Genomic DNA, 24811 nt, shown 5'->3' on the forward strand with positions numbered 1-24811 from the left:
CACCAGATCTGATGTGATTCTGTCAACGATTTTATTCCAATTTTGAAACTGAAGGAAATCTCTCTTCCTGATGAAGGCACCAGATCTGATGAAGGCACCAGTTGCGTAATTCTCTCCTTCCTCAACAGAAAGAGATCTCTCTTCTCTCACGGGACTACAATTCTCAAAAATCGCAAGATACTGAAGCTCAATACAAATTGTAGAATACAAAATTGCTCTTCGTCGATATCAGTACTCAAATTGTCGAAACTATATCTGTTCTTCGTCTTTTTTCCTATCAACTACACGAAATCATGTCAAAAATCCCAATAATGCTGAAATCGAATGGTAATTGGGATAACTATGGCAGATTTAGAGATTTTGAAGTTGATGCCATTGTGGTAGATGATAATGCAAGCTACGGAATTCTCAGTTCTACAATTGCAGAACAATTATCGATTGATACATCGGATAAAATTATAGAAATCAAATACATTGTGAACGAGAATTGTCCTCCAATGGAGATTAGGAATGATATGGGGGTTCGTGTGTACATGGAAACCAAAAAGGAGAATAAAAACTTAGGTTCGTATCCTTTATGTATAAGCGTAAGAGATTTCAATATGGAATTGGCAATCAACAATGAAAGCACCAGTGCAGGTATGTTTGATTCGACATTGCAGAGAGTTATGGTGTTACTATGTTATCTACAATATTACTACAATTACCTACAATTAAACTACAAAGCTCACATAGTACTGAAAAGGATAAAGCAATGTTGCTTTCAAAATTATCTACATAGAAACTACATTTATGAATTTATTGTTTGCAGGTTCGTCTGGATCCCTAAACTTACTTGAATTTCCATCCTCACCAGCTATAGAGGAATATCAAAGTGAAATAATAACTGAATCTACGCAAACATATATTGAAGAAGGACAAGTTTATCAGGACAAGCAAACAGTAGCTGCTGCAATGAAGAATTATTCAGTGATGCACAAGTTCCAGTTCAGAGTAAAAAGATTTAGTCATAGAAGGTATGTAGTTATTTGTGGATAATATATCAGCAAAATCAGTGTATGATTGAAGATAGGTGGGTTTTATAAATTGTAGATAAATTGTAGTCAGTTTGTAGTTAATTGTAGTTTTTCATAAATTTGTGTAAATATTGTATTTCTTTTTGTAGCTACTGGCTTATATGTGTTGCTGAAAGCTGTAAATGGCATTTCAAGGCAACGTCAATTAATGATTCGACAATGTTCAAGATAAGAAGTTTCAGCCGTCAACACACATGCTGCCTAATGGACGAAACATTCATACAGCGCAAACGTACTGCAGCAGTACTTGGTAGCATGGTCGTTCCAAAGTATTGTGATCCTAAGACTGTTTACACACCAAAGGACATACAAACTGACATGTTATCCGAACATGGACTGAACCTAAGCTACATGCAAGCATGGAGAGCAAAGGAAAAAGCTTTACAGTTTTTGAGAGGGAATCCGTGTGACTCCTACAACAAATTACCCAAATATTTTTATATTCTTGAGAAGAATTATCCTTGTTCTGTTGTTAAATTGAAGAAGGCAGCAGATGATTGCTTCTTATACGCATTTGTTGCTCTTTGTACATCAATAAATGGTTGGCAACATTGTAGGCCGGTAGTAGTGGTTGATGGGACATTCTTAAAGTCAGCCTACAGGGGGATTATGCTGACAGCAAGCACCATGGATGCAGCAGGTAAATAATGGAATAATTTTGTACTTATTTTGTAGACAGTCTTTAAAATGCAGTTAAATTGTAGTTATGTTGTAGTTATATAAAAGAATGTAGTTAACTTGTCTATATTCTCAATATATATTGTAGTTGTTATTTAATCATATTTTATGTCTTAAAAATGTAGGTACTATTTTTCCCTTGGTATATGTTGTGGTTGATTCTGAAAACGACGCGTCTTGGAAGTGATTCTTTGAGCAATTCAAGGATTCAATGTGTGTTGTTTCAGATAGGCATGAGAGTATACTGAAGGCAACATCAGTTGTCTATCCGGGCATGGCACACTACTCTTGCATGTGGCATATATGGACAAATATAAGGTCAAAATTCAAGAAGGGACATCTACAATTACATGAATTGTACTTTGCTACAGCACGGTCATACACTCTGGATGAATTTAATGAAAGGATGTTGAAGATTGAAGAGGTAGACCTGCGTGTAAAGTCTTACCTATATGATATTGGCTATCATAGATGGTCAAGAGTACATGCAACGGTGAATAGAACTTTTACTATGACGTCAAACATTGCCGAGTCGTTGAATGCTGTAACAAAAGATGCAAGAGAGCTGCCAATATTTGATATATTTGAGTATATGAGGACTCTTCTTGAACGTTGGACAAAAGAAAAGTTATCGAAGGCAAAGGGTACTTTCACATACCTTGGTCACAAATACAACAAAGAATTGGAAGACAACAGTACATTATCTCAGAAACTAAGGGTAAGATATTTTTTTTTGGTGCAGTAGAATCAAAAAAGTACTAGCTGCAGTGTTTCCAGATTGTAGTTAAACTGTAGTCAAATTGTCGGTAATAATAGTTTGTAGATGAGCTGTAATATATTTGTTGCTGATTTGTAGGTAAATTGTTGATAATCCATTTTAATGATTGATGTATTATTATTTCTGTTTGGTCTTCAATTGTAGGTGAGGGCTTCAACAGATCATATACATACTGTGTTAGATGGTGTGAAGCGGTACATTGTGTGTCTAGAAAACAAGAAATGTAGCTGTGGACAATTCCAACTTGATGAACTTCCATGTGCGCATGCTTTGGCAGCATTAAGGCATAGGAATGAAACATACGAAAACTATTGCTCTCCGTATTACACAAGGAAGAGCCTTCTGCTTACCTATGAAATGCCAGTAAATCCTCTTCCTGATGAAGGCAAATGGGAAGTGCCACAACATATTTTGGATAAGGTAGTAAAGCCACCGGCGGGAGATAAAAGGCAACTAGGGAGACCTCACAAGGAAAGATATAAAACATTTGATGAAATAAAGTCAAAGAAATACAAGGTGTCATGTGGCAATTGTGGAGGTGAAGGGCATAACAAAAGAACTTGCAAGAATGCGCCGAAAAAGAAATGAATATCATGTAGTTAGAATAGTTATTCAAAATAAATGTTAGTGAGCTCAAATTATCGGATTTTCTTGTGTAATTGTTTAAGTTTTTGAAGATGAATAAGAAGTATAAACATCAATTTGTGTATCTGCACTATTTATGTTTTTATGTATTCTGTCAAGCATCTAAAGTTGTCTTTTTTTTTATAGAATAGTTAAACTTTAATATTTACTGTATACAAAAAAACTGATATTAATAAAGAATGCATTCAACGTAAATTGTATCCAGATTGTAGTGAATATGTAGTTTAACTGTGTTAGAACTGTAGTCCTGTTATTCATATGTAGAGGAGTTGTAGTTAAAATGTAGTTTGACGTAGTTTAAATGTAGATAAATTGAATTTTTTTGATAAACCTTGTTGATAAAAGATGGCTAAATTATTTATATGATTCCTATATTTATTTTATCTTTATGCTGTGTAACAAATGACAGTTATATACAGATATTACTTGGCACTTGAATGTATTTATAAAAATAACTTGAAGATTAAAGTCAAATTGTAAGACAAAGCTGTTGCTGTAAAAATGTAATCAGAGTACTCGAGTATAATGTAATCAACAAAAAGTGTTGTAGAAAACCAAAACGACATATTTCCTACATTGTTTTCCAATTCAACTACCAAATTTCACAGACCAAACTAGGAACACAATAGTCTATTTCTTCTTTCGTTGCACTCTAGTCCTCTCGTTTTTTGCCGGAGCACCCTTCCTCCTTGCTAGCCTGCCAGTAACCTCACTCTCACTGATTGACCCATCTTCTTGCTTCTTTGTTGCATAGTCCCACAGTAGAGCTCCATAGCGTCTACGGTGTTGGTCAATATCAGAAAGATCTTCCTTTGGGATTGCCAAATCTCCAAGGCTAACATACTCCGCAAATGCAGCCACAAATACACCACAATCGCTGCATAAGATGAGAATTTTTCATTATATAACAAATGATTAAAATAAAATAATTAAACATATAGAAAGAGAGATTATTTTTTTACACTGAGCCTTCCTTTTGTTGTGGAATCTCAGCAACCATCCATTGTATGTCGAGAGGGTCCGTAACTGGTTTCTCGATGTATGCCTTTGTGGTCTTGAAGTTAATGTCTTTACGTTTACCATAGAAACCAGTGCATGACAAATACAGAGGGATAATGATTGAAAACTTGTCAACCAATGTCTCAACTGTTTTATGACGGTTTGCTCTCACCATGGAATCATAAACATAAAGTTGTCTGTCCTTTATGTCAAAAACTAGCAACAACCAATGGAAGTTCTCTACAAGGTTCACAGGTATGAGCACATAGTCAACAAGATCCCAGGCAACATTAGCAAGAATTCTGTACCCAAGAATATATTCTCCAACATCATCCTCGGGTTTAACAACCGAATACCTTTGTTCCGGTGGAGAACTTATGAACTTGTCATAGATTCTTTCAATCTTTGTCTTGAACAAGCAATCCGTGGTTGTGAACCTAGTATTATTGTTGGGGCCATATTTGCCTCTTTTTCGCAGATAATACATAATAACATCAATGTGCTGCCAAAATAGAATAAACATATACAATAAGGTACGGTGTAACCACACTTGTCTACAAGACAGCTACAGATTAACTACAATTTGAATTTATTAAAAACTCTAACAGATTGCTGCAAATTAGCTACACTATAACTACAGAAATATAACAGTTAGTCCAAGTACCTCACAAAATGTAATTTAATTGTAGTTTGTATGAACCATAGTGAACAAGTACTATATGTACAATTGACCCATCAGACTACAAAACAACTACACATTAACTATATTTATGCACTGTCTACATTTATTCACTATACAGAGGAACAAATGAAACATACCACCTAACTTAAGGTCCCAATAATCAGCAAGTTCAACCTACAGTTAATATTAATAGGCACAATCACAAGCTCTACAATATTACTACAAGGTAACTACAGTTGTGGTACACAGAGATTCCAAGTCAGTCAAAAGTACCAAAATTCCAGTTTGTACATACAATCATCATCACATATGATACATAAGGTCCATAAAAAGCAAAATTTCACAGCTGAGACATAAATATAGTAACATATATATGTTGTCTACAATATTACTACAATTACACATCATAGCTGAAAAATAAACTACAATTACACTACACAGCTGAAGACAAAACAGATATTGTGAATGATTATGTTCTTTATACTTACTGTGTTATTGATGACTTGTCTGGGGTGAGCAAGGGCATAAAACCAGTCCTTCTTATCAATCTTTTCACAACCAAAATCCAACCAAGGCTTGATTTGGTTATCCTTCTTGGAAAAGTAATATTTCCTCCTGTAATAACAAAAAAATATCAAATACAAAAAATTGACAAAATGAATTACAATTTTAAAGTATAAAAATGGTGAACAGACAGTGTAAAATGAAGCATTCATACCTCCTAGATACTTTATCACTACGAATGTATAACCAGTTGGTGAACCTTTCTGTCAATTCAGGATCTACATTTTCACCTATGACACTTGTGAAGGGGTGCTTGAGGTAAAAAAATTTAGGTCCGCCAGATGTGCTGCCTCCAGAACTATACAAAGATGTGAAAGGTGATCGTGCATGTTTTCCCGGTTGCCTGGTTCTACCGGGATGAACAGGGGTTGATTCATCTGGTATGGGCTCGCCATACATGACCAACTGTGATAAGTTTTCTGGCAGCTCAAAGTCATCCAATGTCAAACCTTTGTTGTCAATGCCTTTCAGGAACAACTTTTTTATCAATGCCTTCAGGAACAACTTCAGTCACAGTCACACCGTGAATTGGCGACTGTGGAACTTCACCTTCTGTAGATAAGTGTAGATCTATGTAGATATGAACATTATTATGGAGTTATAGAGAATATAGAGAATATATTACCTGCTTGTTGTGCCTCAGCTACTTCATCAATTACTGGTTCTTCCTCAATATTTCCTTGTAGATGTTCTGCTGAAACTTCAGCTTGAATGAATAATTGGAAATGAGAATTGTAGATATATGTAGGAATATGTAGTTAAGGTGTAAATTATTAAAATTTTGCATAAAAACCTTATTGTAATGAAGGAATGGTTCTGTACCTGCTTTATATGCCTCAGCTGCTTCTTGGAAGTCAGGATATAAGTCAACATGTGGTTGAAAATGTTCTGGAGAAATTGTAGCTGCAACACATAGTAAAAAAATGATTAGTATAATTAAATAATGCTGTCTTGAAATTTGTAGATATGTATGTAGGAATTTTGTAGATACCTGTATTGCTTGTGCTTCCATGCAGTTGATCACCAGCATTGAACTGGAATTGCTGGTTGTTCTCTCCTTGATGTTGGTAATTATTTTTTGTTGAACTACCAGCAAACTACAATTTTGGGGAATATTTGAGACTACTTTATTCATATGTCTTAATTAGTCTTAGTACAAAATTATATGTAAATTCTTACCTTTGACTCGTCCAAATCAAACCTCTTGTTTATCACATTCATAACACCCTTCAAAGATTGATCTATGAGCTCTCGAAGGCTTGAGAGTTCCTCAAAAACAGCCTTCCTATAGGCATCTAACTTTCCATCAACCTAAAAATTAAATATATAATTAGTTGGTAATCTTATTCTAACTGCTACAGTTACACTACAATTCAACAAACTATAATTGTTATAGATTTATACCACAAATTAACTACAATGTATAACATACTATAATTGTTATGTAATGAAGTCAAAATGTAGCAAATTATGTCAATATATTGTAGTTATTCATAATACCTGCACAATCCCCTTTTCCAACTTCATGAGCTTGCTACTGACAGATTCAATGTCCTCTTGACAATCTGTATATTTGGGTTCAAATGATGGAGAAGCAGCAGTTGGAACATGTGATGGTTGAGCACCATGTTCATCTTCATATTGAATCTTGTCTGGCAGATTAAGCACTCCAAGCTCTTCTCCAGATTCAATCATGTTTGTGAACTGAATGATGAAAATAACAGTTAATTCAAGTGACAAAAAAATGTAGATTCAATGTAGTTATTATGAATGTAATTGTAGCATCATACAAAAGTGGAAAAAAATACCTTGATCCACTCAGGCTTGATCATCTTCTCTTCAATTGCAGTTAACCAAATCTGCCCCTTTGTAGCTGACCATCTTAAAATGCGAGGTATAGATTCAGAACATCTCGTAGCAAGCTCGGTGCTGACGGACGAGCAACACTCATATAGCCACACTTGCAAGGCTAATGAGCATCCCCGTATCAGATAAGAATGTACATGGGGATTAAGACGATGTCGGACAGATTCAATAACCTGCTTGAAGGATTTGATACCCCATGGGTATGACTCAAAATTACCAGACTCTATTAGAAAGAACATAAACTTGTCTATGAAAGTCACATGGTCTTTATCAGAAGGACAAACAAAAAATTCCAACATATAAAGAATGCACAACTTCACCGCATCCACATCATTTGCCCATGCTTTTTAGTCACTACATTTTTCAAATGCCATTTCTCAACCCTTTCTTTGTTCGAAAAATATGTATTCATTAAAGGGCTAACATAGGTGGAAGTGTAACCATAGTCTGAAAACTTATTCACACAATTAAGACCAGTTATCAACCCAAATTCTCTCAAGGAAAAATTCAATTTTTCACCCTTAAATAGTACTGAAAAATATGAGTCAGTAGACTTTGTCAATTCATACTTCATCAGAAGATGAAGTGATTGGTTTTGCATACAGATTGTGGGGAGACCTAATAAGTAACCAAAACAAGTTTTTCTGAAAACCCTTAAAGCATTCGGAGAGAGTAAAGCTTGTATCTGGCTAGGTATGCTAGGATCACACAAACTGTGGAATCTAAGCACACCATAATCAACATTTTGTTGTGCAAAGTAAGGTCCATTCTGTAGAAAATATAAAATTAATGAACATTAGTAGTTTGCATAAAAAGGAAGCAGTAATCTACATATAACTACATGACAAATACAAAATATAACTAGAAGAAGAATAGCCTACCCACACCTATAACTACAAAACAATAACAGAAGAACAATGCACGTGTAAACATTATCTACAGGATGTAACAGTTACTTCAAGTATCTCACATAAATGTAGATTAACTGTAGTTAGAATGAAGTTAAATATATGAGCTATACAGGCTACAATAAAAAATATCATATCTACAATTTAACCATCAGACTACACATCAACTACAAACTAACTACATTTATACACTGTCTAAGAGTCACAGTTCCAATTAAACTACAAAATTGAGACAAAGAATCTACAAAATTAGGACAACACCACATTTTACCAAAATACACTTGAACAATCAAAGAAGAACAATGCACGTGTAAACATTATCTACAGAATGTAACAGTTACTTCAAGTAACTCACAAAATGTAGATTAATTGTATTTAGAATGAAGTTAAATGTAGCAGCAATACAGGTTGCAATGAAAAATACCATCTCTACAATTTAACGATCAGACTACAAATCAACTACAAACTAACTACAGTTATAGACTGTCTAATAATCACAGTTCCATTAAACCTACAAAATTGCGACAAATAATCTACAAAATTAGGACAATACCACATTTTACCAAAATACACTTGAACAATCAAAGAAGAACAATGCACGTGTAAACATTATCTACAGAATGTAACAGTTACTTCAAGTAACTCACAAAATGTAGATTAATTGTATTTAGAATGAAGTTAAATGTAGCAGCAATACAGGTTGCAATGAAAAATACCATCTCTACAATTTAACGATCAGACTACAAATCAACTACAAACTAACTACAGTTATAGACTGTCTAATAATCACAGTTCCATTAAACCTACAAAATTGCGACAAATAATCTACAAAATTAGGACAATACCACATTTGGCCAAAAAACACTTGAACACTAAATTAACACTTGAACAACAGATTTTTACAACCAAAATCAAACTACAAAACAGTGAGGAAACATAAATAGTGTTTACCTTTATTGAAATTTTTTGGTGAACCAATTTTGGTACTTTTGTTGAGGGTTTCTTCTTTTTTGGTTTTGATGAAGAAGGAGAGACCTTGTGTTTTTTCACAGATGTTACTTTGGGGGAATCATCTACAAAATCGTCATCTACACTCAACTCTTTCCCCTTGCGTTTGAGTTGTTTCTCGACTAGTTTATCAACTCCACCAACATCAACATCGTGCAAATGATTGCTTCTCATTTCCGCACGAATTTGTCTAGGAGATGAAATACCAGTAGTTTGTTCACTTGCATGCATCGATTGTGGGTTTTTGGGTGGTGATTTTGGTGTTAAAACACCCAAATCAAAGGTTGGAATATCAGCTAATATAGCTTTTGATGATTTTTTTGGGAGTGTTGGTTTTTTTCATGATTTAGGAGTTGAAGACAAAGATGGAAGTGAATTCAAATCGTGGGGGATACAACTGAAGGTAATTAAGTGAAGAAGAAAGTGATGGTAATTGTGGGTGAGAAGAGATTGTACGAGAATGGGGGAAAAACTGAAGGTAAATCGTGGGGGTGGGGGGAATTAACTGAAGGTAAATCGTAGGGGGTGTGGGGGGTGGGAGGAGAGAGAGGCGGGTAAACGAAATAACGTGAAAATACGGTCCTACAATCACGCCTACAATAAATGAAGGAATAATTATACCCTTAATTTGAATTATGGTATATAAATGGTAATTTGGTATGCTTAAATATAATTAACACAATCCTTAAACAATGAAGGTAATAAGGTTTGATATATGGTATAGATAGGTAAAAATCCCTTTTTAATTTGTATATATATTTTTAAAATAGTGCACATGCATTTACAAACATGCACAAGTATTTCAATAATTTTTTTTATAATTTTAGAGGCTTTAAATCAATTTATTTTTGCATCTTTATTATAAAAATATCCAATAATTATCCCTCATAATTTTATGATGATTTAATCATCTAAATTCATCAGTTATGCCCAAATAGTGCTTAAATATTTTAATTGTATTTTTTATAATTACATTTGCATTTTTCAAGCTAGAATTGCACATCTTTGCAATAATAGCCCATATGTGCATAATTACTTTATTTCTACAAGAAAATAATCTTTTATATTTTTATAATATTAAGTAATTATTTTGAATCATTTTTATGTATAAATATCATTTTTATCATTTATTAGCTATTTTCATAAATTATTTTATTAAATTAATTGGATATTCAACAAATAGCCTCTTTTAATTTGATTTCTTTTCGGACCTGGCCTAAATTACTACCCCAGCCCAATTAAATCATAACCCATAAGCTAATTTCCAATAACCCGCCCTAACCCAGATGAAATCCTGGCCGTTGATCTCAGAAGATCAACGGTCCAGGATCCATTTCCCTTTTTAATTAATCCCTAACCCCCTAAACCTAATCACTTCCCAAATCCCGCCACCCCTGAATCCCTTCCTCCTCTCTTCTCTCTCAACCTTCCCCTAACCCTAGCCTGCCGTCACCTGAACCCCTTCAATCCATAGGGTTTCTCTTCGATCTTGGGCCCTATCCGGCCTCCTATCTCTACTGTTTGTTTGATTTCCATGTTATTTGACGGAGTCTCAAAGAGATTTGAATAGACTTGGTTCAAATCCCTTAGTTTCTTGATGAATCCATCTGTATTCACCCATTGTTTGTGAGTATTATCATTTTCGTGTTTTCATGGCTTCAAATCTCCGGTCTAAGAATTGATTTTTCTACCTCTGTTTATTTTCGCACAAACCTAACCATTTCTGGCCAAATAGGCTGAGATCTCTTTGGATTTGAAGTATTTGGAGTTTGTTTAATATTTTCCTTTAAGATTACTCTGTTTTTACCACTATTATCTACCGATTTCACTTTTTCCCTAAAAAACTAGGGTTTCATCTTTTTTAAGTTTCTGTAAATGTTTTAAAATGCCTAAAAGCTCAACTCCGGCCTTTCTTCTTTACTGTTCGACTAATTTCTTTGTTTGATGTTTCATCTCTGCGTTTCGATATGTTTAAAGTTTTCCGTTATTCGACCATTTATCTCACTATTCTTGCCCGCTCACTTCGGTTCTATCAAATGAACTGATTAATTGATTTATTTGCCTAATCAGGTTTTGAAATTATATTTTCTTTTAATATTGGTATCTTTATGAGATTTTTATTTATTATTTCCTTATAGGTGACTCGTAATTGGTATTGTCTTCCTTAATTATGCTACTATCCTAATTTTTGGATATTGATTGTTTTGACCGACCTATAAAGGGTCTTTAGGCTTATTGCTTACCTTATTTAACTTCAATCATGTTTGCTGACCGATTTCGTGTTGATTCTCCCTAATTTAAATGATATTCCTGGATTCTATCTTATTTATTGATTGGGTCTAACCCTAATTGATTGATTAATTGATGTTGCATGCCTTATTGTGAACTCTTGATTTTCCTGCCTTATTTGTTTATGCTGCAGAATGCTATATAATCCTGCACCATTCTGATTTCAAAAACAGAAAAACATCTACACACACACATATGCTTATAAGCACACACTGATACACACGAACTCTCACTTACACACTTACACAATTTAAGTTCTTTGATTTGCTGCACTGTCTAGCCAGCTGAAATCCAAGGCTAGACTCTTGGATTCCACTTGCCTTCACCTTCTTGTTTGCTGTCTCCTTAACTGTTATGCCTCAATTTCTGTTATCATGTTCTATTCTATATGCTATGTAGTCAGTTTGCTATAGACATCAACATGCTTCTATTTTGATATCTGTTTCCTGACCATTTCTTTTTCAACTACTATGATGTAGTTCTTATTCCATGTTACTTATATGATTAGCTTATTTTGAACCTCGAGATGTTCTGTTTACTATATGTTTCCAGTTTACTTTCCACTAGTATGCTTTAGTCCTTGTTATCTCACTGTTATATGTCTGTGTGGTTAGTGTTTCAAATTCCAATATGCTTCTGCTGGACATATAGTTCATGTTCTGTTCTTGTTATCTTGCTCTATTTGTGGTAATTTTAGCATATTTCTCTACTTAATACATGTCTATATGTATACGGTAAAATAGAAGGGTCCAATTTTCCATCGTTATGACGCCTCGAAGGCTTGAAATCACGATCAAGTTTCATCCCTCGAGGGTCATCGACGCTCGACCTTGGGACAGTATGAGACCGATGGTTATAGGAAGAAAATGGGGAGTTCCCAAGGCGTGAAGCTAGAACCGACAAAATCTGTCATGCTAGTCTGAGCCCGTATCATGGCATTAACTAGGTGTCCTATCTCCATATCTTTGTAATAAATGCACTTGTACTATGTTGGGATTCTCCCTCTTATATAAAGGGGACCCTTGTCATCTTGTAAACATTTGTTGCTCCATACAAAATATACTAGAACATTCTCTCTGCTCTCTAACACATTCTCTTCGTTCCGTTATCTTATTTATTGCTCATATTTATTGTGTTCTATTTATTGTTCATCATTTATTGCTTATTATTGGCCATAAAGAGCCGCCTTTGATTTATTTATAACTTTTAGTCACCATCGACCGCCTTCGATAGCTCCTAGCCGAGCTTTAGACTCGACCCCGAGGCCCTCGAATATGCAAGCTCGAGGCCCCAATTGATAGCGATTCGGTTTGATTAACATCCCGTTTCTAAGCTCTTATCTCATTTTCTAAGTCTTTCACATAGCATCAACTGTCTAACAACTAACATAAAAATAGATCGCATATTTTTAGAACCACTAAATCAAATTTAATTGTTATTACCATTTTCACGGTAAACAGGTTGGCTCCCAACGCGAGGCTAAAAATAATAGTGATTATTTTCTTGCTGGTTTTACTACACAACGCAAGTTATCTTTCACACTTTTTCTTGTCCAAAATCTTTGGTTTCAGGTCAAAATGTCTGACTCAGTAAACAACAATCTTGAGAACCACGGAGAAAATGGTGTAGATGTTCCAGGTGCTGGTGTACCGCTGCGAAACCCTGAGAACGCACTAGAACTGATTCCCGTGGATGCGGTCTCACGCGATGCTCAACACATCAATGTAAGCTCCCACACTAACAGGAGCATACACCAATGAGACCAACAAGAAGCCTAGGAAACCCCGACTAGGGAAGAACGGGAGGTTAGCGTTCACGTTATTTTTGAAATTTTGCAGGCACAATAGCTAGCGATTACTCAATTGCTAAGTCATCAGAAAACTCCAAGCACGGTAGTGCCGGGAACGGCTCCCCGGGCCGAGCAGGTACCAGAGAGGTCAAGCAACAACGAGTTGGTAGCCGATCTCGCCATCGTAAAGATGCTCGAAGACCTCACAAAGAGGAACGAATCGGGCGAGAAGAAGATAGAAGCCAATAGAAAAAGGTCGAGACCTACAACTCCAATGTCGACCAAATTTCGGGTTCACCCCTGATCATGAAAAGTGTGGATTCGATGAAGTTCATACAAAGTCCGTTCCCAGAGGAAGCGGCTCCAAAACCCATTCCAAAGAAGTTAAGAATGCTAGACCTTCCAAAATACAACGGGACCTCAGACCCCAATGAGAACGTTACTGCTTACACTTGCGCAGTGAAGGGCAACAACATAAAGGACGACGAGATCGAGTCTGTCTTACTAAAGAAGTTCAGGGAAACACTCTCGAAGGGGGCCACGATGTGGTATCACAACCTAGTTCCTAACTCCATAGACTCATTTGCCATGCTGGCAGATTCCTTTATAAGGGCACATGCTGGTGCCATCAAAGTAGCAACAAGGAAGTCTGACGTCTTCAAAATCAAGCAGAGGGAGAACGAGATGCTGCGAGAGTTCGTATCTCGCTTTCAAATGGAATGGATGGAACTACCACCAGTCTCCGACGACTCGGCAACACATGGCTTCACTTAAGGTCTGAATGAGCGAAGCTCGGTGGCTTCAAAGCAACTGAAACAGAACCTGATCAAATATCCCGCCGTGACCTGGTCGGATGTTCGCAACCGATATCAATCAAAAATCAGGGCCGAGGATGACCAACTAGGAGCCCCCTCGGGCTCGGTATACCCAAGCAGGCTTTTGGCGAAGGAGCCAAAGCCAAACAAGGAAAGGTACCAGCCATACACCGATGACAGGAGAAACACCCCGAGGTGTAACATACCTTGCAATGATCGAAGGATGGACCGAGGCCAAAACCATAGGGGACTCATCAATAGAGCCGGATTCGACAAGAACACGTGGCCAATGGAGGCACCTCGCTTGTCGGAGTACAACTTCAACGTAAATATATCAGACATCGTGTTCGCCAGGCCATCAGTAAAATCAGAGATGCCAGGGGCCAACGGAGGCACCTCGCTTGTCGGAGTACAACTTTAATTTAGAGAAATTCTCACACCCCGGGTATAACTCTTCCTTCCCTTCCTCCAGTAATTTAAAAAATTTCTTTGCATCTTCAGATGGTCCCTCTCTCGCTTCTTCTTCACATCTCAAGTCACGCTCTGTATTTCGAAAAGTATCATGAAGTAGTCCATCAATATCGTCATGCATGTTAGAATCATCCTCATCGTTGCTTGACCGTAGAGTATTTCTTGAGGAAAAGCTTTCCCGTGAAAACCCCATTTGGTGTATCCAGTAACAAACCCATAAGCAACCAAGTGATCCTCCACTACATTTCTATAATGCCAATAATAGTTAACGCATTTTTTGAAAGGGCATAATATTTTATTTCCTTGGGCAGCTCGTTCAAATGCCTTGTCAAGAAAATAGTTCACTCCACGGATGTACTCCTCCGTTGATCTTCGGAGACCCATCCAACTTTTATCTCCATTATCCATTAACTATTGAATATCCTATATAACACCAAAAGCAAATCATGAAGCTAAGAAGCAGAAGAAAAGAAACAATGTCTTGCATTGGATACTCATTTTCTATACTTAGAATTTAGGCAGATTTATTTTACTTATTAAGATGAATGGTAGATATAACATATTTTGAGCCATACTAGAAAGTATGATCTTGCAAAGCATTGAAAAACCATAACACAACCATATAACACTATAGCACCACAAAATTTAACAAAGAAGAATCTTCACTCTGACTTGACTGAATGAACCGTAGAATGAAGACAAATTAGTCTATTACCTATTTTATTTGGTATACACAACACAAAAGAGCACCAATGACTTAAGTCATCTCATTATACCTAGCTATTCAGAACACAAGGGTTTTGAATCACACAATAAATTCATTCTCTTCTCAAAGCATAGTTTGTACACACAACAGATTAACTAAACTTAACAACTTTAATTATCACATTATAAAATTAGGTCAACTGAGCATCAAAGAAAGAAGATTTTAATTTAACATGTAATCCAATAACAGAAACTTCGAAAGCTCCCCTAGACGAATTATCAACTTGAGGATTCCGTAACCAATTATCAAAAAAAAAGATTAACAGCCAGATCAAGTTAAACTTATAAACTGATGCTTATTCATAGCACCATTTTGCTCAACTTATGAGAAAATTAATCAAAAAACCCAAGAATTTTGCAAAAATTATAAGTAGCAGAAAATGGAAGCAAAATTTCAGAAAGATACCTAGAAAGTTAAAGAATTGAATTTTTGACAGTGCACAAACACAATTCAATATAACTTATAATTACTTCTCGATTCTCATTATTCAGCCATAAAGGTTCAAGAGACTATTCAAAGAGGCCACTTAAGATTATAATTAAATTAAAAAATTACAAATTGAAAAACTAGTGATGGATCAAAGCTTCTGGAATAAATAAAATAATTAATCAAATTGTAATTTTTTACCCAAATAACGAGATTAAATGAAACCTAACTGTTCAAGAGATGTAATAGCAAATAAATAAGAATAAATATCGGAGTAGTCTTCCATAACTTAAAGCTTAAAACTTTCAAAAGAAATATACTAGCAACAAGATTCAAGAAAAATTATCACAGCCATGAGAAATGTTTACCCATATTGAATAGCAGCCCAAAATTAAAAATAAAGAAATAGACCCATATTTCTACTTATTTTGATTTCAAATATTCAACAAGATTATCCATAAAATTAAAGCAAAATGCAAGAAATCAGTAACCAAGATTGAATTTTTAGATAATTGTTTAGGGATTAAAGAATGAAATTCCTACTACAATCACAATTGAAGGCGGGGAGAAAGAAGTAAAAAGAGAAAAAAATTAAAAAAATTGTGACCTACCAGAAGGGGAAACCTGCAAAATAAACTCTCACGCCGGCCAAAGTTGTGTGGGATTTCTCAGTGGGTTCTCTAGTTAGAGCTAGCTATGTGAAAGAAGGAGATGAGACCAAAATGAAATAGGGGTTTTAGTCGATGTAGTGGCCTCACATATTATTTTAGGGTTTTAAAAAATAATAAAAATAAGAGATGTGGCAGATTCATTAAATTGGAAGAGGGAAAAAGATGTGGCAGGTTCATTAAATTGGAGGAGGGAAAATAAGAAGCGTCCAAATAACTTATTTTTTCAGATAACCGTCACCATAGAGGAACCTACTGTGGCGAATACGACAAGCGTTACAATAGAGAATACTATTGCGACGATTATATCTCTATTATGACGATTCATTTTTGTATTTGTTCCAACAACACTAGGATAATTATGGAACGGTTTTAGTTGTCACCATAGATATCTAATGTAACTGTTTTATAACCGTCGCCAATGAACTGTCCCAACAGGACAAATTTCTAGTAGTGCCATCAGTAAAATCAGAAACGCCAGGTGGCCAAGCCTATGCAATCAAATCCTTCGCAAAGAAATCATAACTTAGTTTGTGAGTTTCACAACACACACGGCCATAGGATCGAGGATTGCCACCAGCTCCGAGAGGAAGTGGCCAGACTACTCAGTAAAGGTCACCTCCGATAATTCCTCAATGATCTGGCTAAAAACCAGTTCCGGGAAAGAGAGGCGGCCAAGAAAAACGAAACGAATGAGCCACAATATGTCATCTACATGATCTTGGGAGGTATCGATGCCCCACAAGATCCCATGATGAGAAGAACAAAAATATCCATCACCAGAGAAAAGCGAACTCAGGATTACATACCCGAGGATGACCTCACATTCAGCGACGAGGACATCGAGACCTTGTGTCAGCCCCACAACGATGCACTGGTAATCTCTTTTCTTGTAAATACATTTCAGATTAAACGTGTACTTGTGGATCCAGGCAGCTCGGCCAACATTATCAGGTTGAGGGTGGTAGAGCAGCTCGGACTGCTTGACCAAATCATACACACCTCTCGAGTCCTCAACGGATTCAACATGGCGAGCGAAACAACAAAAGGGGAAATCACCCTTCCTGTCAATGTGGCCGACACAATCCAAAATGCCAAATTCCATGTCATCGAGGGAGACATGGGTACAATGCCTTGGTCGGAAGGCCGTGGATACACTGCAAGAGTGCAGTACCATCCACCCTCCATCAAATAATGAAATTCCCCACTAAGGATGGGATTAAGACCGTCTACGGGGAATAGCATGCGACGAAAGAAATGTTCGCGGTACACGATGTGGCCCCGGCACTGGTACCTCCACCTTCGAAGGAGCCAAAGGATAAGCAAATAGTAAAATAGAAATAACAAACTACACTCCTGGTTATCCCCGACTTAGCAAAGCGGGGAACCATACCACATCCGCATCATAGGCGACCGAAACGTATCAAGGCCCGAAACATCGCCAGCACACTATATGCTAAGGTATGACCGTATCCTCTCTCTTTCAATTATATTCTACGCTGATCTGAGCATAGGTATCTGATCGGAATGGCCAAAGCACTCTCCAACTCGAAGGCCTTAGGTTTCAAAAATCATGCGTTGCACTCTTTTCCTTTGATCGGGTTTTTATCCTAAAAAGGATTTTCCAGCAAGGTTTTTAACGAGGCAACATCTATATGCTACCTAAGAAAGATCCAACAAGTATTTAAGGCTTCTTTTGCAACCAACCTCAAATGCTGGGGGCCATCCCCCCCAAGGTCACCTATTCGGAGAATCCAAGATATGCCAAACGGGGGCTCAACAGAAAAGCAATGTACTGGGCCAAACGGTCGAACGAACCATTTCAGCATAGAACAACTGAGCCCACAATAGCAAAAAAACATGTATACTTGTACCAGCTAATCAAAGAATACTTCCCAAAAGCATTTTGCATTTCAAGGAAGCTCGACATTTTTGCAAAAAATGGCCCCAAAGCCGAAAGGCGCCCCGAACGCTCGGGGACTGGAAACAACTAAATAAAATAATTCTACCTCCGGGTCGGAGCTCCTAACTCATAAGCCCTCAATAAGGCAACATCAAGATCACAAAGTGGCTCCAGAGTAAAAAATGTCCCGAACACTCGGGGACTGGCATCAAATACTCAAAACCACATGACCTCCGGGCCGGGAACTCCAAAATCATAAGCCCTCAATAAGGTAATACCGAGTCTACAGGTAATGGCTCTCAAGCCAAGAAACCCTCGATGACTCGGGGACTGTCGTCAATTGCCATCTCTATTGATTTATCAAATCCGATGCTGTAAGGCCACATGTGGGCAGCCTTGGTCTCGTAATACCTACATAAGGAAACAACAACATCTGTAAAACCTCAAGCGAGGCATGAACAATACTTGTACCAAGTATCCAAAACTGTAAGACCTCAAAGGCATGAAAAACTTGTAAGACCTTACTATAGGCATAAACTCGATCTCAAAGTTTCGGCTATATATCAAACTTGTAAGACCTATAAAAGGCATTTCCTTGATATAGATGCCGAAACTACTTCACTCGGTACTTAAAGGCTCCGTCCGAACACAAATGACTCCGGTCACAAGGCTGTACCAGCCAAACTAACGCGACTCGGGGATGCCCGACCGTCGTTATAAATCACAGGCCTTCAATTACTTAGAATATACTTTGGCCTTCAATTATCCTCGACATAGGAAAAAGAGCTTCGACCACGTCAGCTCCTACACACTAGCTTCGAGATACTTAGCCTCCGAGCCAAACCTCTCGAGGTGCTCGTTCATCACCGTATAACAACTTATAATTGAGGTTTTTTATTAAACCGTCGAAGAGTCAGGCAAATACTATTTTAAAAAATCCTTATCGAGGGAAAAATAAAGCCTACATAAAAGGTCGCATCAACCCAAGGCATAAGAGCCAGTGTCGCCAGCCCACATATATAAAAGGTCGCATCGACCCAAGGCATAAGAGCCACTGCCGCCAGCCCACATGTATAAAAGATCGTACCGACCCAATGCGTAAGAGGCTAAGAGTCAGCTTGCAATTTGAAAACTTGAGGGTTGAATGAGCTCGAGTCGTAACCCGATTCAGAGACTGAACCCATAATAATTAACTAAATATGCCTAAGGGCAAAAGCGTAAGAGCCATTGTCGCCAGCCCACATACACTAAAAGGTTGCATTGACCAAAAGCATAAGAGCCACTATTGCCAGCCTAAAATTTGGCAACTTGAGGGTCAAATAAGCTTGAGTCGATGCTCGACTCGGGGACTGAGCGCAAAATAATTAGCCTAAATATGCCTAAGAGCAAAAGCGCGTAAGAGCTGACGGGACAGCACAATGAGCCTCAATGTCATGCCGTGAATCTAAGGATTCCCCTCAGCTCAAAGACCAATTTATCTGGCTAAAATCAAGGCAAAAAGAAATGCAGGAGAAACAAAGATGCAAGGTTTCTTCTTTATCAGCCTTAGTTCGGCTCATTACAGCTTCAGCTCGGGCATCCACAACCTCGGCCTTTATCTTCGAGAGCTCAGTCTCGAGCTTCGTAATCATATCTGTTCGAGCCAAGCTGTTGTGATGGCCCGGTCGGTTGTCTTAAGAATTAATGCCTTGATCCCCTATTGACTACTTTTCCCAAGTTTATTTTTGCTATTTTGATTTGCCGGGATGTTCGGTTTTGAGTTTCAGAGAGTTTTGGGACACTTAGTCCCTAAATGAGAGCTTAAGTGTTGGAAAGTTGACCGCAGTTGGAACAGTATGAAGACGACCTAGGAATGGAAATTCGATGGTTCTGTTAGCTCTGTTGGGTAATTTCGGGGTTAGGAGCATGTTCGAATTGTGTTTTGGAGGTCCGTAGCTAATTTAGGCTTGAAATGGCAAAAGTTGAATTTTTGAAGTTTCCGGTTCGATAGTGAGATTTTGATCCGAGAGTCGTAATGGAATTTCAGAAGTTGTAGTATCTCCATAGTGTTGAATATGATGTGTGTGCAAAATTTCAGGTCATTCGGACGAGGTTTGATAGACTTTTTGATCGAAAGTGCGTTTTTAGAATTTTTGGAATTTTTAAGCTTGAATCCGATGAAAAGTAGGTGTTTTTATGTTGTTTTGAGCGTTCAGAAGGTTGGAACAAGTTTGAATGATTTTTTAGGATTGGTTGGATAGTTTAGTTGAGGTCACGGGGGCCTCGGGTGTGTTTTGGATGCTCAACGGGTCATTTTGGAACTTGTAGAGTTGCAGAAAAATCTGGTATCTGGTTTCCTTAATCGCGTTCGTGACCTCCCCTACACATTCTCGTAGTGTAATTTCGGAGGGTGATTAAATTTTTCTTCGCGATCGTGGAAGTCTGTCCCTTCCTCCTTCGCGTTCGCATTTCCCTTTTCGCGTTCGCATAGTAGAACTAGGAGTCGGTGCTTCAGTAGCCTTTTTCCTTTCACGTTCGCATGGCCTTGTCCGCGAATGCGTAAGCCTGCCCGTTCCTTCTTTCCATTCACGTGCCCCATATCGTGTTCACGTAGACTAGTTCAGGAGCCATCAACTTTTAATCTTCGCGATCACAAGTCACCTTTCGCAATCGCCACGAACAAAACACCTAGGCAGAATTTAAAACCCAAAATCGAGGGTTTAGACCGTAATTCATATTTTGGACTTGGGAGCTCGGGAGATTGCAATTTTTGAAGAACTTTTCACCTGGGCAATTTGGGTAAGTGATTCCTACTCGGTTTAGACTAATTTCCATGAATCTACACTTAAATCCATCTTTTAATTTAGAAATTTTGATAGAGATTGGGGGAAAAGTTCTTAGACTAAGAGATTGGGTTTTGATTGGGTATTTGACATCGGAATGGGATAAATTTGATATGGTTAGACTTGTGAGAGTGTGAGGATTCTAAAAATATAAATTTTACCCGATTCCGAGACGTGGGGCCGAGGGGCATTTTGTTCATTTTACATAATTTCGCGTATTATCATATAATTTAATTGTAGAATATGTTACTTGAAGTGTTATTTACATTATGCAATTGAATTGAATAGATTTGAGCCATTTGGAGTCGACTACTCGTGGCAAGAGCATGGTTTCCGGTTGATTTTTGAGCGGGTTCGAGGAAAGTGGCTTGTCTAATCTTGTGTGGGAGACCTTCTCCTTTGGATATGATATATTTGATAATTAGAATGCCTTGTACGTGAGGTAACGGGCGCATACTTGAGCTAATTGTTGAAAATCCAGTTTTTCCTTAAGTATTTCAATTGAGTTCTTTTTCCTATTTTATTCTACTTGTGAATTTAGCCTGTTGCAAGTTTAGAAAAACATGTTTAGTTGACTTAATTGCCTATTTGCTTAAACTGCTTTAATTGCATTACGTTAAGCATGTTAGGCTAGAATTAACTGTTTACTTGGTATGAAATTTAGCTTAATTGTATATTCTTGTGTTGATGCTGTGTGTTTTTACTTTGGGACTACGAGACGGCATCCCAGGAGATCTCCTGTATGTATTTATGATCTGAACTGAGGTGCGGGATACCAAGAGATCCCTGGCACGTATATTAAGGATACCAAGAGATCCTCGGGATATATTGAGGATACCAAGAGATCCTCGGGATACCGAGAGATCCCTAGCATATATTGAGGATACCAAGAGATCCTCGGGATACCAAGCGATCCCTAGCATATACATTGAGGATACCAAGAGATCCTCGGGATACCAAGAGATCCCTAGTTATCATCCTTGTTATGAGTGGTACTTCCTTGTGGTTTGCCTTCATCTCTGTTCCTGTTATTGTACTCTTATTATCCTGTGTAGATTCTTAATGTAGATTCTCAATTGTACTGCTTATCTTATCCTGTCATCTTTATATTTGTTTAATCTCAGTAGGGCCCTGACCTTCCTCGTCACTAACCAACCGAGGTTAGGCTTGACACTTATTGAGTACCGCTGTGGTGTACTCATGCCTCTTCTGCGCATGTTTTTCATGTGCAGATCCAGGTACCGCTACTCAGGCCTATCATCCTTGAGGAGGCGACTGCTCTAGAGACTTCAAGGTACATCTGCCGCGTCCACAGACCGAGAAGTCCATTTCTATTCCTGCTTTTAGTATTTAGCCCTTTTGTATTTTTCTGTTCTTATTAGGCATTCCGGAGTTAGAGCTATGTATTATTTATATTAGCTTGTGATTCGTGGGTTTCCGGGTCTTGGATTTAGATATTGGTTTTTTGAGATTTATATATGTTGTATGCCATACGACACATTTAAACACTATTATCGATTTATTTCTGTTTTTAAATTGTTTTACTTCCGCAAGTTTGGTTAACTTCTGCAATTTAGGCTTACCTAGTCGTAGAGACTAGGTGCTGTCACGATGGTTTACAGAGGGCGAACCGGGGTCATGACAAGTTGGTATTAGAGGTCTAGGTTCATAGGGGTCATAGATCACAAGCCGATTTTTTAGAGTCTCGCTGATCGGTACAGAGACGTCTGTACTTATCTACGAGAGGCTATGTAACTGTTAGGAAAATTTCCACCTTATTTGATTCCTTTTCGTGCGATATTTTGACATCGCAATTCTAAACCTCTATCTTCTATTCTCTCACAGATGGTGAGGACACGTGCTACCCGAGATGATCAGGAACCCGCACCCCCTACTGTAGCCGTCAGAGGCCGGGGCTGGGGTAGAGGCTGAGGATGCCCACGTGGTACAGCTAGAGCACCTGCGCAAGCTGCCGCTGAGGTACCACTCGCATTTCCAGCCAGAGTCCAATCACCTGATACGCCTACTGCTACTACTACTCCAGCCCTTCAGGAGACTTTGGCGTAGTTCATGAGCATGTACACCACCTTGGCTTAGGCAGGGTTGCTTCCTCTTGCTGTAGCCACATCTCAGGTCGGGGGAGGAGCACAGACACCCTCCGTCCACACTCCTGAGCAGCGAGTGCATGTTGAGTAGGTCCCTAAGATTATTCCTGGACCGTCTGCAGTGCCAGTTCAGCCCGAGGATAGGGCAGTGACTTTCGAGGAGGAGCAACTAAGGCTTGAGAGGTTCAAGAAGTACAAGCCTCATGTATTCAGCAGTCTAGCATCAGAGGATGCTCTGGGATTTCTAGATGAGAGCTACCGCATTCTTCGTACCATGGGTATATCAGGATCGAGCGGGGTTGCCTTCACTACTTTCCAGCTTCGAGGAGACGCCTATGAGTGGTGGCACACCTATGCATTAGACAGTCTGGATGAGGCTGCTTCACTGACTTGGACTCAGTTTTTGGATCTGTTCTTGAGAGAGTATGTTCCTCAGAGCCTTAGGGACGCATGGCGCGCAGAGTTTTAGCATTTGCACCACGAATGATGACTGTCTCAAAGTATGCTGTCTGTTACACTAGTTTGGCTAGGCATGCACCAGCCTTGGTTTCTACTGTTCGCGAGAGAGTTCGCCAGTTTATTGAGGGCCTTATTCCCAGCATCAGGTCTAGCATGGCTCTTGAGTTGGAGATGGATATTTCTTATCAGCATGTGGTGAGCATTGCTAGGAGGATTGAGGGTATACATGCTAGGGAGAGAGAAGAGAGGGAGGCCAAGAGGTCTCGAGAGTCGGACCACTATTCTGGTGCCCGTACCCCAGCTGTAGGTCGTCATGGTAGGGGTTATATGAGTTGTCCTATTCATTCAGCTCTTCCAACAGCTAGTAGTGCTCCAGCTCCTCCTAGGCCTCAGGAGACTTATTATGCACCTCCGGTTTCTAGCACGCCTCCTACGCGGGGTACTTTCAGAGGTTAGTCCAGCAGACCTGGTCCGAGCCAGTCACAGCTGCCACGTCCTCCCAGAGTTTTTTTTAGTGTGGTGACACACGCCATATGGTGAGGGATTGCCCTAAACTTGGGAGGAGTGCACCTCCACAGACTTCTCAGCCACAGTGTGCCCCGCAGAGTTCCCAAGCTATGATTACAGCTCCAATTGCCACCCCACTTGCTTATCCAGCTAGAGGTTGATGTTGAAGAGGTAGAGGTCGCCCTAGAAGGGGAGGCCAGGCCAGATACTATACCCTTCCTGCCCGTACCGAGGCTGTTACCTCCGATTCTATCATCACAGGTATTATATTGGTTTGCCACCGAGATGCATCAGTTCTATTTGATCTAGGCTCTACTTACTCTTATGTGTCTTCTTATTTTGCTCTATATTTGGGTGTATCTCGGGATTCTTTGAGTTTCCCTGTTTATGTTTCTACTCCTATGGGAGATTCTCTTGTTGTGGACTGCATCTATTGGTCGTGTTTGGTTGCTCTTAGTGGTTTTGAGAGCAGAGCCGATTTATTGTTGCTCAACATGGTAGATTTTGATATTAGCTTGGGCATGGACTGGTTGTCGCCCCATTATGCTATTCTTGATTGTCATGCCAAAACCATAACGCTGGCTATG

The 24811-nt window shown here is 38.4% G+C and overlaps 2 protein-coding genes across 2 annotated transcripts; one reads left to right on the forward strand and one right to left on the reverse strand.

Annotated features, from left to right (window-relative positions):
- Positions 1-293: 293 nt before the first annotated feature.
- LOC104244863 (uncharacterized) lies at positions 294-3120 on the forward strand. The gene is made up of 5 exons (XM_070172819.1): positions 294-639; positions 812-1016; positions 1166-1716; positions 1982-2472; positions 2677-3120. The coding sequence occupies exons 1-5, from the start codon at positions 294-296 to the stop codon at positions 3118-3120; spliced, it is 2037 nt and encodes a 678-aa protein (XP_070028920.1).
- A 2688-nt stretch (positions 3121-5808) lies between these two features.
- LOC104244861 (uncharacterized) lies at positions 5809-7254 on the reverse strand. Its single transcript, XM_009800364.2, has 7 exons — positions 7231-7254; positions 6923-7126; positions 6602-6733; positions 6414-6519; positions 6245-6325; positions 6048-6128; positions 5809-5974 (listed from the first exon to the last, which is right to left on the reverse strand). The coding sequence occupies exons 1-7, from the start codon at positions 7252-7254 to the stop codon at positions 5880-5882; spliced, it is 723 nt and encodes a 240-aa protein (XP_009798666.2). The 3' UTR covers positions 5809-5879.
- Positions 7255-24811: the final 17557 nt, after the last annotated feature.

Source organism: Nicotiana sylvestris, chromosome 4 (genome assembly GCF_000393655.2).
Source record: "Nicotiana sylvestris chromosome 4, ASM39365v2, whole genome shotgun sequence".
Taxonomy (NCBI): domain Eukaryota; kingdom Viridiplantae; phylum Streptophyta; class Magnoliopsida; order Solanales; family Solanaceae; genus Nicotiana; species Nicotiana sylvestris.

Bases quoted from the DNA above. Each gene is read 5' to 3' on its own strand.
- LOC104244863 (XM_070172819.1), top strand. From the start codon at position 294: ATGTCAAAAATCCCAATAATGCTGAAATCGAATGGTAATTGGGATAAC. The intron at 640-811 runs GTATGTTTGATT...TATTGTTTGCAG, and splicing joins CAATGAAAGCACCAGTGCAG to GTTCGTCTGGATCCCTAAAC. The intron at 2,473-2,676 runs GTAAGATATTTT...CTTCAATTGTAG, and splicing joins CATTATCTCAGAAACTAAGG to GTGAGGGCTTCAACAGATCA.
- LOC104244861 (XM_009800364.2), bottom strand. From the start codon at position 7,254: ATGATCAAGCCTGAGTGGATCAAG. The intron at 6,734-6,922 runs GTATTATGAATA...TTTAATTTTTAG, and splicing joins TGGAAAAGGGGATTGTGCAG to GTTGATGGAAAGTTAGATGC. The intron at 6,520-6,601 runs GTAAGAATTTAC...CCAAAATTGTAG, and splicing joins TTGATTTGGACGAGTCAAAG to TTTGCTGGTAGTTCAACAAA.